Genomic DNA, 14117 nt, shown 5'->3' with positions numbered 1-14117 from the left:
TGTTTTAACTTTTCATTATCACAGTCAATTGAGCTAATTAAGGGCTCGATGATTAATGGATGAGTGGAATCAGGTGCGTCAGTCCCGAGTTAAAACAAAGACATGCAGGACAGTGGACCCCCAGGACTGGAGCTGGGAATCACTGGATTAGGGGATGTCTAAAGTGATGTACATGTGTAGCATGTTGAATACAATTGTTCCTGAATATGTGGGCATAGACTAGTAATTTTGTAAAAGAAATGTGTAAAATTCCCTAGTTGAAATTGATTATGTGCTGGTGATGATGTTCATAATTCATCGTGTCTCTAGATAATCACTCCTCTATCAGAAATCTAGTGTTGATATTGAGGTATAATCCTGTTGTGTCGTGTTCTGCATATATTATTAAATACACAGCCCAGTCTTGTGACAATTACATACCCTTTGATACTTTCTTATGAACCACATTTACATACTCCCACATATACATTGCTTCAGTTTCCAAGCTAAACGTCCACCGGGGATGCTGAAGAAAGTCCTTTGGTTTTAGCGTTGTGGGATAGCGTGACTAACTTTGTTCTTCACTTAAATAAATAAAAAGTTCTGTAAAATCCTGTGGCTGGCCTGTGATAGGTTTTTTTGCATCATTGTTTTCATCTAGTTTACTGCCTTGCTCAGATTTTACTTTGGTTTTTGTTCTGTCTGTCAGTAAAGCTAAGGTTGTTTGTTGGTTGTTTGGCTAGATTAGCTATTTGCGCGACCTTTCCTTACATAGTGACCGGTATGCATATCTCCTTTACCTTTCTTTCATTCAGTTGTCTAGTTGGTTAAGTGACACAAATGGTTTGATGTTGTTGCAGTTCCCTTCTACCAGTCTTAACTTGGCCTGAGCTTAGCTTGACTGACAGCAGAATTGAATAGCAAAGTAAAATATGAGCAAGGCAGTAGGCTAAATGAAAACAATGACGCAAATAATTTACGGTGCCCCCAGTGGATGTTTAATTTGGAAACTGCAGCAAAATGGGCCCTGTAGCACGTAATTAGCAATTCAGCAAAAAAGTATCCCAAGATACATACTTGCAGTGAGATAGGGTTGTAAATACAAAGTCTGATCCTGTATTTTTGGGTCCCTGACATATGGAAACCTCTCCTCTCATGGCTGTGAGATGAGCCCTCAGGCCAAGGTTAGATCCCTGGGGCTGAAATGGATTGCCGTTCACCCCTGTATTAACTGCCTTTCTCTCCTCACCCATGCTCCCCCCTTGTAGGAACCCTGTTCCATCTCACACTGCAGTATGTATTTATATCTCAGGCCTTCGTCAGTGTTCCAGCAGCAGGGCCTCACCTCTTAGGCATGTAGAACTCTCGCTCAACATAGTTATAGTGTTTTAGCAATGCAGTCAGCAGATATAAGACCTAAAGAGGGAGGGAGGGAGGGAGGGAGGAAGAGAGGAAGGGAGAACAGTTTTGTTAGTGGATAGATTGGGAAGTGGCAACTCCAAACAGTTTGGTAGCTTTTTTTCTGTTGTGTTTTGAAACAGGTTGTGACTTGCTGGCCTAATCCATAGTAATGGATGCAGTGCAGAGTCATTTCTCCCGGTGATAAAAGCTCATGCCCTCAGGGACCAAAACTGACTTTCACATGTGGGTACACACCCACACATTCACACACTTTCATATGCAGGCGTACTCTCATTCCTGTCTCATTTGTACTTAGCTTGGTATGTATTGAACACAGTCCAAACCATGGTGCGCGTGGCAGTTTAGAAACTCCTTTGGCAGTGCAGAAGACAACAAACTCATTTCTGAGGAATTGCCTTGTGATGTACAGTCAGGTCCTCCAAGGCAAAGCTGATAACTTCAACCTAAGTAAGAAAAAGAGTAACACAGAGACGAGTGTATTCCATGAATTTTTAAACTGGTTTAACCCACACTGACGGAATAGTGACGCAAGAGAGTAGAATGTTAATAATTCAGCACTGCGTGTTATCCTCAGTCAGTATTGACAAACACTGGATGACATGCCAATCAAAACATTTATCTTGGTAAACACTGCTCGTTTCCCAGTGTTGTTGTAGTTCTCCACCCCCATTTTTGTGTCCATGTATTTTCGGACGCTTGTCCTGAGGGTTTATGACGCCACTTGTCTGTTTGCACACTGGTGGTGAATTTACTTGTCGCTGTTTGTTTTCCCAAACGAAACAAAGGTCTTGGGTTGTTATTGCCATGTCGACTCCGTGAATGTAAATGTTTGTTCTTTAGATTCGCTCAGTTGTTTCATCAGTTGTGTCTCGATGAAGCTCATCAGGTCTTCAGGTCATTGTTGTTTTTCCTTGTCTTCTGAAAACCTTTTGCTTACATTTGTCGTGTTACAGGCACTTATTCATATCTGCTGTCTTTTCAAAGCAACAGTGAGAAAATTGCCATTTGTGTGTGTTTAAGCTGATTAGGGTGGTAAATTAACTATGGCTGTGCCTCAAAGTTGAAAAAGTTCCCTGGATATGATTTGTGAAGTAGGTGTAGAAGAGGATGACTCACAGAAGTATTTTAGTTTGTACGGCACAGCACAGATTATGTAGAGACTGCCTCTTTTATTTAGTTATTGCAAGAGGTATGTCTGTATATGCAAAATGGTTTATGTCTGCTCATCTTGATTTTTTTTTTTTTTGTCCTTTATCATAATGTTTTTTTTAAAGAGTAAAGATACCTGTTGTGCTAATTGTCCACACTGTTCATTAAGCATGTCAAGAACTGGGATCCTAGAGTTCCAAGTTTAAAGGTGTGGAGTTTGGTGACAGGGTGTTCTGAAATGCCTGCATGCCTGCATTACAGCTCTGGTCCCTGTGTGACACTGTGGCTCTAATGGATGTTTCCCTTCACACCACGCTGTTACAGACGTCAGTGTGCCTGTTTTCTTAGGTACACACACAGGGCGCCTACTCTTCCATAAGAACTATGGGGTACTTTTCTCATGAAGCAATTTTCTACGTGCTCCACAAGGGCATTTACTAGAGGGAATGTGTGGGTTGGGGAGCAGTCTGCCTGTGGCACGGCGATAAACAGATGTTCTTGTACGTTCATAATACTTGCATTCTCCTCTTAATTTCTACAGCTGATTGCAAACTCAATCCCCAGTTTATTTCTACGCCAGTGTACAAACTGGGTATATCAAGAAAACTTTCCCTTTAAGTTCTTTTTCAGTTTCATTGGCTCATTCTTTGCTCACTGTGCCTGCTTTCTCCTCTTTCTTTCTCAGATTCGCTACATTTCTCAGACGCAGGGGTTACCAGGAGAGCATTTGTTGAATGTGGGGACAAAGACGTCTCGGTTCTTTTGTCGGGAGTCGGATTCCCCTTACGCGGCATGGAGATTAAAAGTGAGACCCGAACTACATCGTCACTCCTCTTCTCCAGACTGTAGATAAAACACCTTTTCTTCCTCAGTCATTTATTGCTGATTTCAAAATGTTTAAAGGAATAAAATATACATTTTTCAGTTTATTTCTCTTTTTCTGTGTTTTCAGTCCACAGAGGAACATGAAACTGAGACAGGGATGAAATCAAAAGAAGCCAGAAAGTACATTTTCAGCTGTTTGGATGACATAGCGCATGTACGTTTACCCTTGTGGAAAACCCCATTTACACAGCAGAGCTCAGCTCAGGCTTGTCTATCTTGACCTTTATCAGCAGTTCACCTGTTCCTGTTGCTAAGTGGGAAATCCCATGCAAAGAATTACAGTAAATGTGTTATTGTGTCACTGCAAAGAAATTTGTGGGACATTCATAAAAAAAGGGACAAATTCTGCATTTGATTTGCATCAAGACTACAAGCTTATCTGATCTATTCATTTTCTCAACCAACACTGGAAATGTTATCTGTGCCTCCTGCCGTCAAACTTAATTATTGTTTTGATGACTGTCTGTTCATTGACGTTGAAATTGCATCTGTTTGTGTTTATCTCTTAAGGTGAATTTAGTGATGAATCTTGAAGGCAGTGATTTGTTGGCGGAGAAGGTGGATCGTGGAGAGTTTGTGAGCCTGCTGAAGAAGATGTTGTTGATCGATGCAGAGAAGAGGATTGCCCCTAGTGAAGCACTCAGTCATCCCTTTGTCACAATGCAACATCTGTTGGACTTCCCCCACAGTAACCAGTGAGAAGCATTTATTAATCCAACAGTACAGGACCTCAGTGCCCTGTCTCTGTCTCTTAGACTTTAAGTGTACACAAAGCACTACACCATTCGTTATGATTTGTTTCAGGAGGGAGTGATAATATTTATTCTAAGGCTACTAAACAAATTAAGCCCATCTAAAGCTTATGAGCAGTGTTGGTAGCATTACTTGAAAGTAATTATGAATCATGTGTAAGTAAGATGACTTTAAATAAATTAGAATATTACTCGGTAGTTAAAAAAAAAAGTATTGCATTATATATTAGGTTGCTTAAGTGAGACTCTACGTCTGATGGACTTGTTCGCACAACTGTTTTGATGGCACTGATGGTTTGTTTGGAGGTATCCCTGGTGTGCACTGGAGAATAAGTAGTTTGATCAAATCCATAAGGTCACAGATAAGCAATTGTATTAAGTCACTGTCTGTTCTGTTCTCATCATTCACCTCCCCGTTCTGTCTTTTGATCTCTAGTGTGAAATCATGTTTCCACATCATGGATGTGTGCCGGTCACGCCCAGGTACATATGATTCGGTCAACCGCAACAAAGCCCCCTTCATCAGACCAGTGACCACAACTGCAGCACCAAACCTGACCATGCCCTTCAGCAAGATGGCTGGAGTACATACCCAGGTATGCAGAACAGAGTGGGTTTTCTAAATAAAGAGCATTGCTTCCTCTCTTTTGTCTTCTGTCTCACATCATTCCTCTTTCAGTCAGTTTTACTGGATGGCTGGTCGGGTTAACTTTTCTATCGCTCTTGGTCACCATTGTTTTGAGGTGCTGTAGGCGGCGTTCTTAAGATGCATTTCTTTGCATCAGGTGGGAGATTTCTCTGAGGATAATTTGTAGGCTTGCCAAACATGGCCTTCAGTGCTTTAAATCTCAGTGAGAATCTGCTACCACATGAATTGTCGTAGGTCTGAGTTGTGTAATATATTACCCATATTTCCTCTGAGAAGCAGGCACACACATTGGCAATGAAAGCTTCTAGATGTGTGTGCAGTATGGATCTGAGTTGCTGAGCAGGTAATGGAGGCTGATGTCAGTCAATGAGTTTGATTCTTTACTTCAGATGTAAATCACTCTGTTTACCTCTGCACCATTGTTCTCTCTCAGGCCTTCAAATGTGTCACCTTATTGCGACATGGCCCTGTCGTCATGGCAACATGTTGACGTCATGGCAACGTTGAGAGCATTGGGTTGCCAAGGAGAACAAGCAGACCCTCTTTCTAACTGACCTCCCACTGATAAATGGCATTTTGATTCTTTTTGTGTTACATATGAGACATGAAAAGATATGGAGAAATTTGCTGAAAAAAGCAAAGAGAATGCAGGTCACGTGACTTGTCTTTCATGCATCATATTAACTACACGAACAAGCATTGTACTGTATATATAGGTTCCTGACAGGATTTAAATTAGAAATTGTCATCAGAAATTGTTTTCCTTATGTTGATATTTGGTATTGGCCCAGTCTCTTTCAAAGTATGTGAAAACCCCAAATGCACTTTGACCACTTTTAAAGCACAGTGTATGTAATTCAGTAACTTAAATTATGGTGTTACAAAGAGGCAGGTGAACTTTGAGCTAGAGAGCCCTGGTTTTGTGTGTGTGTGTGTGTGTGTGTGTGTGTGTGTGTGTGTGTGTGTGTGTGTGTGTGCGCGCACGTGCATTTTTCCTCTCTGTAATGTGTGCAGATTGTGGAGCTGGGAATGTTAGGAGTAATGATGCCCCCTGTGGGGAGTTTGACAATACTACATGCCCACATGCCTGTCTGTTTTCAGTGAAGAACGTGCTTTTTAAATACTGTGATACATTATGCTACCGTAATAAATTAATCTACTGTGGCAGAAATGGCAGATTGTTACAGTGGAACTACCTTAATTTCTAAAGATTCTGATGATATGCAAGTTAAAAAACAACATAGTTGTATGTTTTATGATCTGTAAACGTAAGTATGACCTAACTGATTTAATTATCCTCTGTCTCTGTGTCTTCTCTGAAGGCTCTGCCACCATCTGCTCCTTCAGTAATGCACGCTGGCATACCCTTGCAGACAGGAGGTGGCCAGTTTGGTGATTCTTTCCAGCAAGCATTGATCCTCTGTCCCCCAACCATTCAAGGTACTTTTCATTTGCCTTCTTATGCAAATGATTGATCTCTTTAATTTCATTCAGTTTTTTTGTGTTAAAACCAAAGATGAAGATTATACTCTTTTATATAAATTCGTAAATCCCTTTCGAAAAGGGTTGTATAAATGAACCTCGGTCCTATCTCTCAGGTATCCCCAGCAATCCAAACAAGCCAGCAGGTTACTCTGTGCGAATGGAGAGCACAGTGCCACTGGTCACCCAGGCCCCTGCCATCCAGCCCTTACAGATCAGGCCAGGCGTCATTACCCAGGTAATTCTCATTGCAGCTCAGACAAGACAAATGAAAGTGTGGAGGGGGAAAGGTATTCCCTCTATTAAAACAATTTAAAGATGACTTCAACAGGTAGTGATTTTTTTTTTTTTGCTTTATGCACCCATTATGCTTTGAAGTGACTCACTTTCATTACCTTTTTATCCTCACAGCAGGCTTGGTCCAACCGAGCCCAACAGATTCTGGTTCCTGCCTGGCAACAGGTGACCCCAGTGGCACCCCCTACAACCACACTAGCCTCTGATACTGTGGCAGGCCCACAGAGATTGGCAGACTGGGGGTGAGTCAAGGCAGCGGTGTGCATTCACACGTCCCTTTGGAGAAAGTGCATCCCCTGGTTACACTTTCCTCTCTGTGACAATTAAAAGACGAGACGTTAATTGTTATGACACTTCAGTAATCTCCTCATGCTCCCACAGAACGAGTAATTTTAGTTCACAATCCATCATCGTAGCTTCTTCTTTATGAAGTGTCTCATTGTGGCACTGCAGACAAGCTCCATAGCTACGAAGCAGTCCTCCATTTGGAACTGTAATTAGATATGACAAAGGGATGTGCAGTGTGCTCTCTCTACACCCACATTTTTTGTGACAGTTTAATTACCCTCCTTTATTTTGTCTCTATCCTTATATCTTTGCAGGAAAGTTCGTCCCCATGGAAACCATTTCAGCTCAATGATGCCTCACCCCCAACCACTCCTAACCAATCAAATGACCATGTCAGCCCATCAACCAATCAGCATTGGCATTGCTCATGTGGTGTGGCCTCAGCCAGCTGCTAATAAGAGAAATAAACCCTCTATGACCAGGTTAGCTTTTACACCGTCATGTTATCTGAGTGCACACGCACTTAGGCTTGACTTGCAACTTTTCCTCACGTATACACCATATAGGGAATAATTACCAAGCAGAGCCCTGTGAGTACACTAAGGGACAATGTCAGTGTCAGTGAGTCTAAATATGTATTATTTTCCATGTACATTGATAAGAATGAATGATCTGAAAGATTTAAATTAAGTATCCCTTAGGTGTCCTTAAAGAATAATCTCCTTACGTCATCTGAACACCCTTAACCACTTTGTCCATTAGGGGTAACATCTTCTCACATAACATCAACACCCAAAATTCAGCATGCCAATCTCCAAAGACGGCTGATGCCACCAAAAACATTGCAGAAGAAGAGGAGGAAGATCATTGCCTGGAGTCAGAGCAAGTAGTAGAAGGGGAGTCAGTGGTGGGGCCGGAAGAAGAGGCTGTTTGCTGTAAGGAGGAGCCAGATTCTGAAGAGTTGTCTGTCACTCAAATGCAGCGAAAAAGCATTGTGATTGCCAACTCACCGAGCCCTGCTGTGAGCGTCATCAGTATCAGCAGTGACACAGATGAGGAGGAGAGTGCACAGAGGCACTCGTTGGGGGAGTGAGTAGCATTTTATCACTTTCATCTCATTCACATCTGAACTCTAGCTGTTTTTTTTTTTTTTTTTTTTTTTTTTAATGATGGGTCTTTCTGACCTAAACACTGCTGACTCTGGAGTAATCAGAAGTTCTTAAAACTCCCCTCAACAATCCCTGTTTGCTGTCTAGTCCAGAACTGTTACCAACACCAGCACACACCTTGTTTACACAGTTAACACTTGTCAAATTGAGCATGCTGGTCGGAAGAAAAAGGGCTCCTGGCTGGTTTGAGAGCAGGTTACTTAGATATATGTTAGAGTATTTCAGTGGTTTATGAAACATTGCAGTTAGTATTACCATGCTTGACCATATTTCTCTGTATATGTGTGCGTGTTTGCGTGCGTGCGTGTGTGCTTGTGTGTTTCAGGTGTAAAGGCAGTCCTGAGTGTGAGGCTTGTCAGAGCACACTGAATATGGAACGTGTGTGTTCCCTCAGTAGCCCAGACTCTACACTCAGTACCAGCTCATCTGCCTCTGTGCAGTCAAGTGCCTCTCCGTGCAAGAGACCCAACAGGTAGCTCTTTTCTCAAACCTGTACTTATGCACCTCATACATGCAGCATACACCTCCTCACATACTGCTAACTTTTATTGTTCAGTCTGTTAAGGATTTATTACCATTGCTCTTGCCTCTCCTGTCAGTATGTCTGACGACGAGCAGGAGAGTGGCTGTGATACAGTGGATGGTTCGCCAGCCTCTGACTCCTCAGGCCACACCGAGAGCCCCTTTGTGGAGGGACGATACATTGCTGATAGAAATGAGAACTGCAAAACCTCCATAACCACAGAAACAGAGCCCAGCAAGCCGCCCCCACGGACAGTGGTGGTTCCACCCATGAGAGTGCAAAACAACAATGTCGCGTCCAATGAGCAAATGGCCAGCACAGGTGAACACAAATATGTTTTCTCGATATTACAATAGGTCAGAAAAAAGACTTGGTTAAAAAAAAAGGGACCAACGCACAGTGTCTCTGTCTCTAAACATAAAAATATCCTGCTCTGCCTGATCGCCAAGTATTTTATCATGGTTTTATGTGATTTATTTTGCCTTAACAATTCATCTGTAAACAAGGTTTAGTGTTTAATTCTGCTATTTGGATCGGGACTTACTTCTTCCAGGTGTTGAGGCAAACTGAAGCCCGATACTAGGTCAAAGATAGATTGACTAGCATTGATATCTGCTTTTCAGGTCACATGTCTTGGGATTACTCTACTTTTATAGGTCAAAGAGGCTGCCACAGGTGATTATAGCTGCAGTACCTGTCAGCATCTCTTAGTGTATGACTTGACTTTTGCAGTGGTTTGATTTCTTCTTGCCCTTTGGTTTAAACCATGCTTCTTTGTGTGGGCCGTCACTTGCATATAAAGATGCATAAAGGCACCATTGTACTGCGTGGCCTTATGATGTAACAGAGGCCTTCATCACTTTTTTGAAAAGACAGAAGCTATATGCTGAAGATTTCTCAGTCTTCTCAGTCTTTAGTTTTAAAAAGCTGAGGTCAAAGGCCAAGTCAAAAATACTTAGTACCCCAAATTGTAATCCTACAGTTAGCAGCTTTTTGTTTTCTTTTTTTTTTTTTTCTTTGCATGTCTACAGTTGTCCAGCTAACCGCTAGTCCACGTATCATATTAATCGTGTTTATGAAGGCCTGTTCTGTTCCCGAGCAGCATTATGGATGCCTTATGCAGGCTTTATACCTGTTGTTTCTGCAATACAGCCCTTTTTTTGTGTCTTGGGATTGTTGGTTATATTAAACATTACTCCAACGACAGAGACATTTAACCCACACTGTGTAACTGTAAATGCTCTCAGACGTGGATAAGATCACCCCCCCCCCCCACCCCCCGAAACACTGACTCCTCTCCCAGTCCCAGTCTCCTCCCATCTAATCCGCACTTAAAAGGCCACAGCATACTATTCTAGTTCTGCACAAGATATTTTTAGACAACAGCTGACCTGAGACTTTAAATACAAATTACCTATTGGCTCACATACCCCTTTAGATCCCGGCTGATATATCTATTTTTAAAAATACAAATCTTTCCAAGGGTACTGTTGCCTCAGATTCATTCTTATTAAGTAGGGCAATTAAACCCTCAGTGTGATTTGTCTTGATTATGTGGGGCATTTCTTACGTGTTGACTGGGCTGTATGGATTCTTAATACCCACAACTTAATGTGATTACCGTCTGGATAAATGATGTCTGTTGATTGTACTTCCCACAATTTGGAATACTGATTTATGCAGTAGAGGATGTGCTGTAGCAGATGCTGTGTGGTTGTCATACTCTTTAAAAGAGCTCTGCGCACGTTGACTCTTAACCCCTCTTTATCGTTTCCTCTTAGTCATAGAGTTGTCATGCCAGTCAAAAGGACGCAGTGGTCCCAGCAGACAGCCCCACCACTCCACCCCGCTCCTGAATCGACAACAGAAGATTACCCCAGCATTCCAGCCCCAGCAGCAGCCACTCGCCTTTGGACAGGTTAGTCATTCCACAGTATACTGCCAGCGCTGCCCTGCCCGGAACTATGATCACCAGCCCTGTTCTGAATCATAAGTGGAAAAAGACCTATTCGTAATGACATTTGTCCTGAGGCATGCTGTTACAGCTGACCACTTAATAAGGGCAGTATGAAGTATGTTGTTAAATTCTCTATGGGCATTTGTTGATATTGTAGAAATAGGGTGTCGTGCACTCGCTGTACAGTCTGTTTCTGTGTTTGTTCCGCAGGTTCAGCATTACGGCACTTCCCAGCAGGAATGGAATGGAAACTACAGCCACAGGCGGCCCCAGTCTTACATCCCCCCCACTGTGCATGGCCACTCCTTTACACTGCCGCACGGCAGCCCCACCCACACATCTGCCCACCCCCCACATCTTGGTGTCCACCCCCACCCTCACGCCCAGCCCTCTCTGCTCTCCTACCCCCCTTCAGGGCCTCTGGTCACAGCCGCACCCATGGCCCACCTGCTGGCCTCTCCTGGGGCCACGCGGAGCCACGTTCTGCAGCCGGCCTACAGTATTTCCCATCCGGGCGGCCACATCGTTCATCAGGTCGCCGTGGGGCTCAACCCCCGCCTGCTGCCTTCTCCTACTCTGCTCCCGCAGGGTCAGTTCAAGCCCCTCTTCCCCCCGCATTCTTACATCGCCTCGCCTGCCTACACAGGCTTCCCCCTCAGCCCCACAAAGCTCAGCCAGTACCCCTACATCTGAGGCCTGATCTGTTTTCCGTGGGAGAGAGCAAACCCCTGCACGCTCCTCCCCTCACGCTGGGGCTTGCGCCCAAACAAGGGTCTCTGCTGAAAACACAAACCACATGGTTTTCATACCCAAAGCCATGGCACAAGAGAGAGAGCAAGTGTTTTTTTTAATTCTGTAAACTTGGGTGCAATTGAACTTCGAGCTTTAAGAGGAGCTTGGAAGGTTATAGCAAATCATAAAGAAAGAGAACATGTAAGAATGAGTGAGTGGATGATTAAGAAACTCAATTTTAATGTGTTTTGCACATTTGATAAATCTACTCATCCAATCTTCTAATGAGTGCTCATCAAAACAGGTGAATAGTGTGGGTGCACTGAAAAAAAAAATCATGTCTAGCACCCCTTTTCCCAACCTATTTTTCTATTCTGCCTTCAAACTTGTGCAAGAAACATCATCATTTGTAAAGCCACCCCAGTATCCTGTTCATGACGGACAGATGCACATGTGTCCACTGTGTGGTGTATCGCGTTGGAGTATTTGTACTTTTTCTGTGTCCTTGGTGTTTTCAGTGTCGAGTCAGTTTATACCCAGGTTATAAAAGGTTGTTCTTCACGCTGCATGTGTTCTTGCATGAGCTGAAACATGTTAACAGAAAGATGCCTAGGCGTTGCTCTTAATGTTTGTGTCACGAGACTCGCTGCATTGTATCTTGTCCCCAGCCATAGTGCCTTAAATATCCGAGGTTGTTCATGTTACAACTTATATAAATATATATATAAATGTACTGGACTGCAGCACTTGAAATTCAAATCAGTCCATGCATTCAATTTGTGTATATGTGTATACACATGGATGTATGTTTTCATGCATAGTTAGGCATGGATGTAATGCATTGCACAGAGGCAATGTTTATTTTTGAACTCAGTGTATATTGGAGAAGTAGTGATTAACTTCTTGTCCCTTAATTGGAGAACGGCATGCTTTGCTGTAGCGAATGCTTGCTGTTCTGTTTTAATGTTTGTTTTTGTTACTCTCCCCGAATGAACTAGTGTACAAAGAGCAAGCATTGACTATTGCTAAATGTTTGATAATCAATTTCTATTTAGTAAAATTCTTATTACTAACAGTATTTGTACTGTTTAATGAAACTGCAATACAATCTAAATAGTTGTTGGTTTTTGTCCTTGTGTACTTATTTTCTTGTTTAATTGAGTTATTGTTTTTATTTTGCTGGATGTATAGAAATATGGTGGGCATGGCTTTGACTAGATGAAGACAAAAATGCAAGTAGGTCTTTGATTCATGGTATGAATTAATCTTAGCCTGTCAAGACCGTGCAGTATTTGATATAGACACACAAATATATGAATATATATTATAGAGCTAGTCTATTTAGTGCTGAAGCTTGACAAGGTGTGAGTTTATTGTGTGCAATCTTCTCATTTATGCATGTGTGAAACAATTTAACTTTTTTTTCCCTTCATTTTATCATTTGTTCAGAGCTTACTGGTGTTGACTGCTTATTTTATACATTCCGTCAGGGAGTATTTTATATATATATATATATATATATATATATATATATATATATATATATATATATACTGTGTGCATTTTTGTTTGTTTTGCTGGTTATGTGTGTAAGTTTTGTCTGTTCTTTCAAAATGAAGTTGCTTGTGCAGCACCAAAGACTGTAATTCATTTCCTTAGCAAGGTAGCTACTCTCTCTTCATGAACTTCACGTATACTGTAGTAATGGGGTAAATTTCAAGAATTATATTTTAAGAAATGGCTGAGGTTATGTTTAGCTTTTTGAGCAAGTAATAAGTTGTATCATCTATCTTGAATGTATCATAGATAAGCTGCTATATAATGATTGCCACTTCAAATAGCTGTGAAATTAGGTGAATTTTCTTAGTCCATACCTGCATTGTTAATTTTGTATAGGTCTCTTAATTACCTGAGATAGAAGTGGTTTTTTTGATTTTTAATATTTTTGCTTTCCTGTTTGGAGTGTCATTGTAACTACTGTATTGCTGATGAACATTAGTTGCGTTTGTTCGTTTTGGGGGTGATGTGTTTTTTTTGTTTGTTTGTTTTTGGGTTTTTTGCATCAGTATTTTATCTTCATTAACCATTTGGGCTCATTACATAGCATATAAATGGATGTGTTGATGTAACTTAATTTCTTTTTCTTATTGGTAGTTTGTTGACATGTAAAGGTATGGCTTGCAGGATGATTTAACTTTTGCAGTCATGATGGTTCAAAATGGTCTAAAGCACCAAATATTTGATTTTCAAGGCTCTGTCTGAGATTTGGAGGGGATCTGTTAAGGGTTCTTTTTTTTCTTCTTTTTTTTAAAAAACAATTTCACGTAAGCACTTGCCAGTGAGTTTTAGGTTTAGATTTGGCCATATGAAGTTCTACAAAAAAATGAAACTGCTGTGTTACAATGCAAATATTCATTGTTAATTTCATTTTTTTAAAAACACACTTCTTCTAAAATTATTTTTATTCAGTTTATACACACACACACACACACACACACACACACACATATATATATATATATTATAATGATTATAATTTTTTCTAAATTATGTCCTTAAAATCTGTTACCATTTTTACTTGGTTATAGTTTTCCTTAAAAAAGGTTTAAAAATAGACTTCCTTGAGGAAAAAAAATATTCTTTATTACTCATTTTTAATATGATGTGAGGCCTCTTTGTATCGTTTTGAGCAAAAATCATGACTGCTGTTCTTTCATGTTTCTGTATGTATGTTTTATGATCCTTATCAGTGCTGAAAATGGCGTGAGTTGGACTGTGATTGTGCCTTGAGAATCTGCGGTGAGGAAACTGAGGGAATGTTGCCTCAAAACCT

At 41.3% G+C, this 14117-nt stretch overlaps 1 protein-coding gene across 1 annotated transcript in view; it reads left to right on the top strand.

Annotated features, from left to right (window-relative positions):
• The window catches only part of hipk3b (homeodomain interacting protein kinase 3b), a 34876-nt gene extending 22123 nt beyond the window's left edge, over positions 1-12753 (top strand). Inside the window, exons 4-16 of the mRNA XM_030766820.1 lie at positions 3236-3355; positions 3503-3589; positions 3946-4130; positions 4624-4783; positions 6159-6276; positions 6435-6556; positions 6730-6857; positions 7218-7385; positions 7666-7992; positions 8398-8544; positions 8672-8916; positions 10377-10513; positions 10763-12753. Of these exons, the coding sequence (XP_030622680.1) occupies positions 3236-3355; positions 3503-3589; positions 3946-4130; positions 4624-4783; positions 6159-6276; positions 6435-6556; positions 6730-6857; positions 7218-7385; positions 7666-7992; positions 8398-8544; positions 8672-8916; positions 10377-10513; positions 10763-11245 (2427 nt within the window). The 3' untranslated portion in view covers positions 11246-12753. The remainder of the gene's footprint in view (positions 1-3235; positions 3356-3502; positions 3590-3945; positions 4131-4623; positions 4784-6158; positions 6277-6434; positions 6557-6729; positions 6858-7217; positions 7386-7665; positions 7993-8397; positions 8545-8671; positions 8917-10376; positions 10514-10762) is intronic.
• Positions 12754-14117: the final 1364 nt, after the last annotated feature.

This window comes from Chanos chanos, chromosome 2, assembly GCF_902362185.1.
Source record: "Chanos chanos chromosome 2, fChaCha1.1, whole genome shotgun sequence".
NCBI lineage: Eukaryota > Metazoa > Chordata > Actinopteri > Gonorynchiformes > Chanidae > Chanos > Chanos chanos.
Note: the sequence above shows the minus strand (reverse complement) of the source record. Positions and strands in the feature narration are given on the sequence as shown.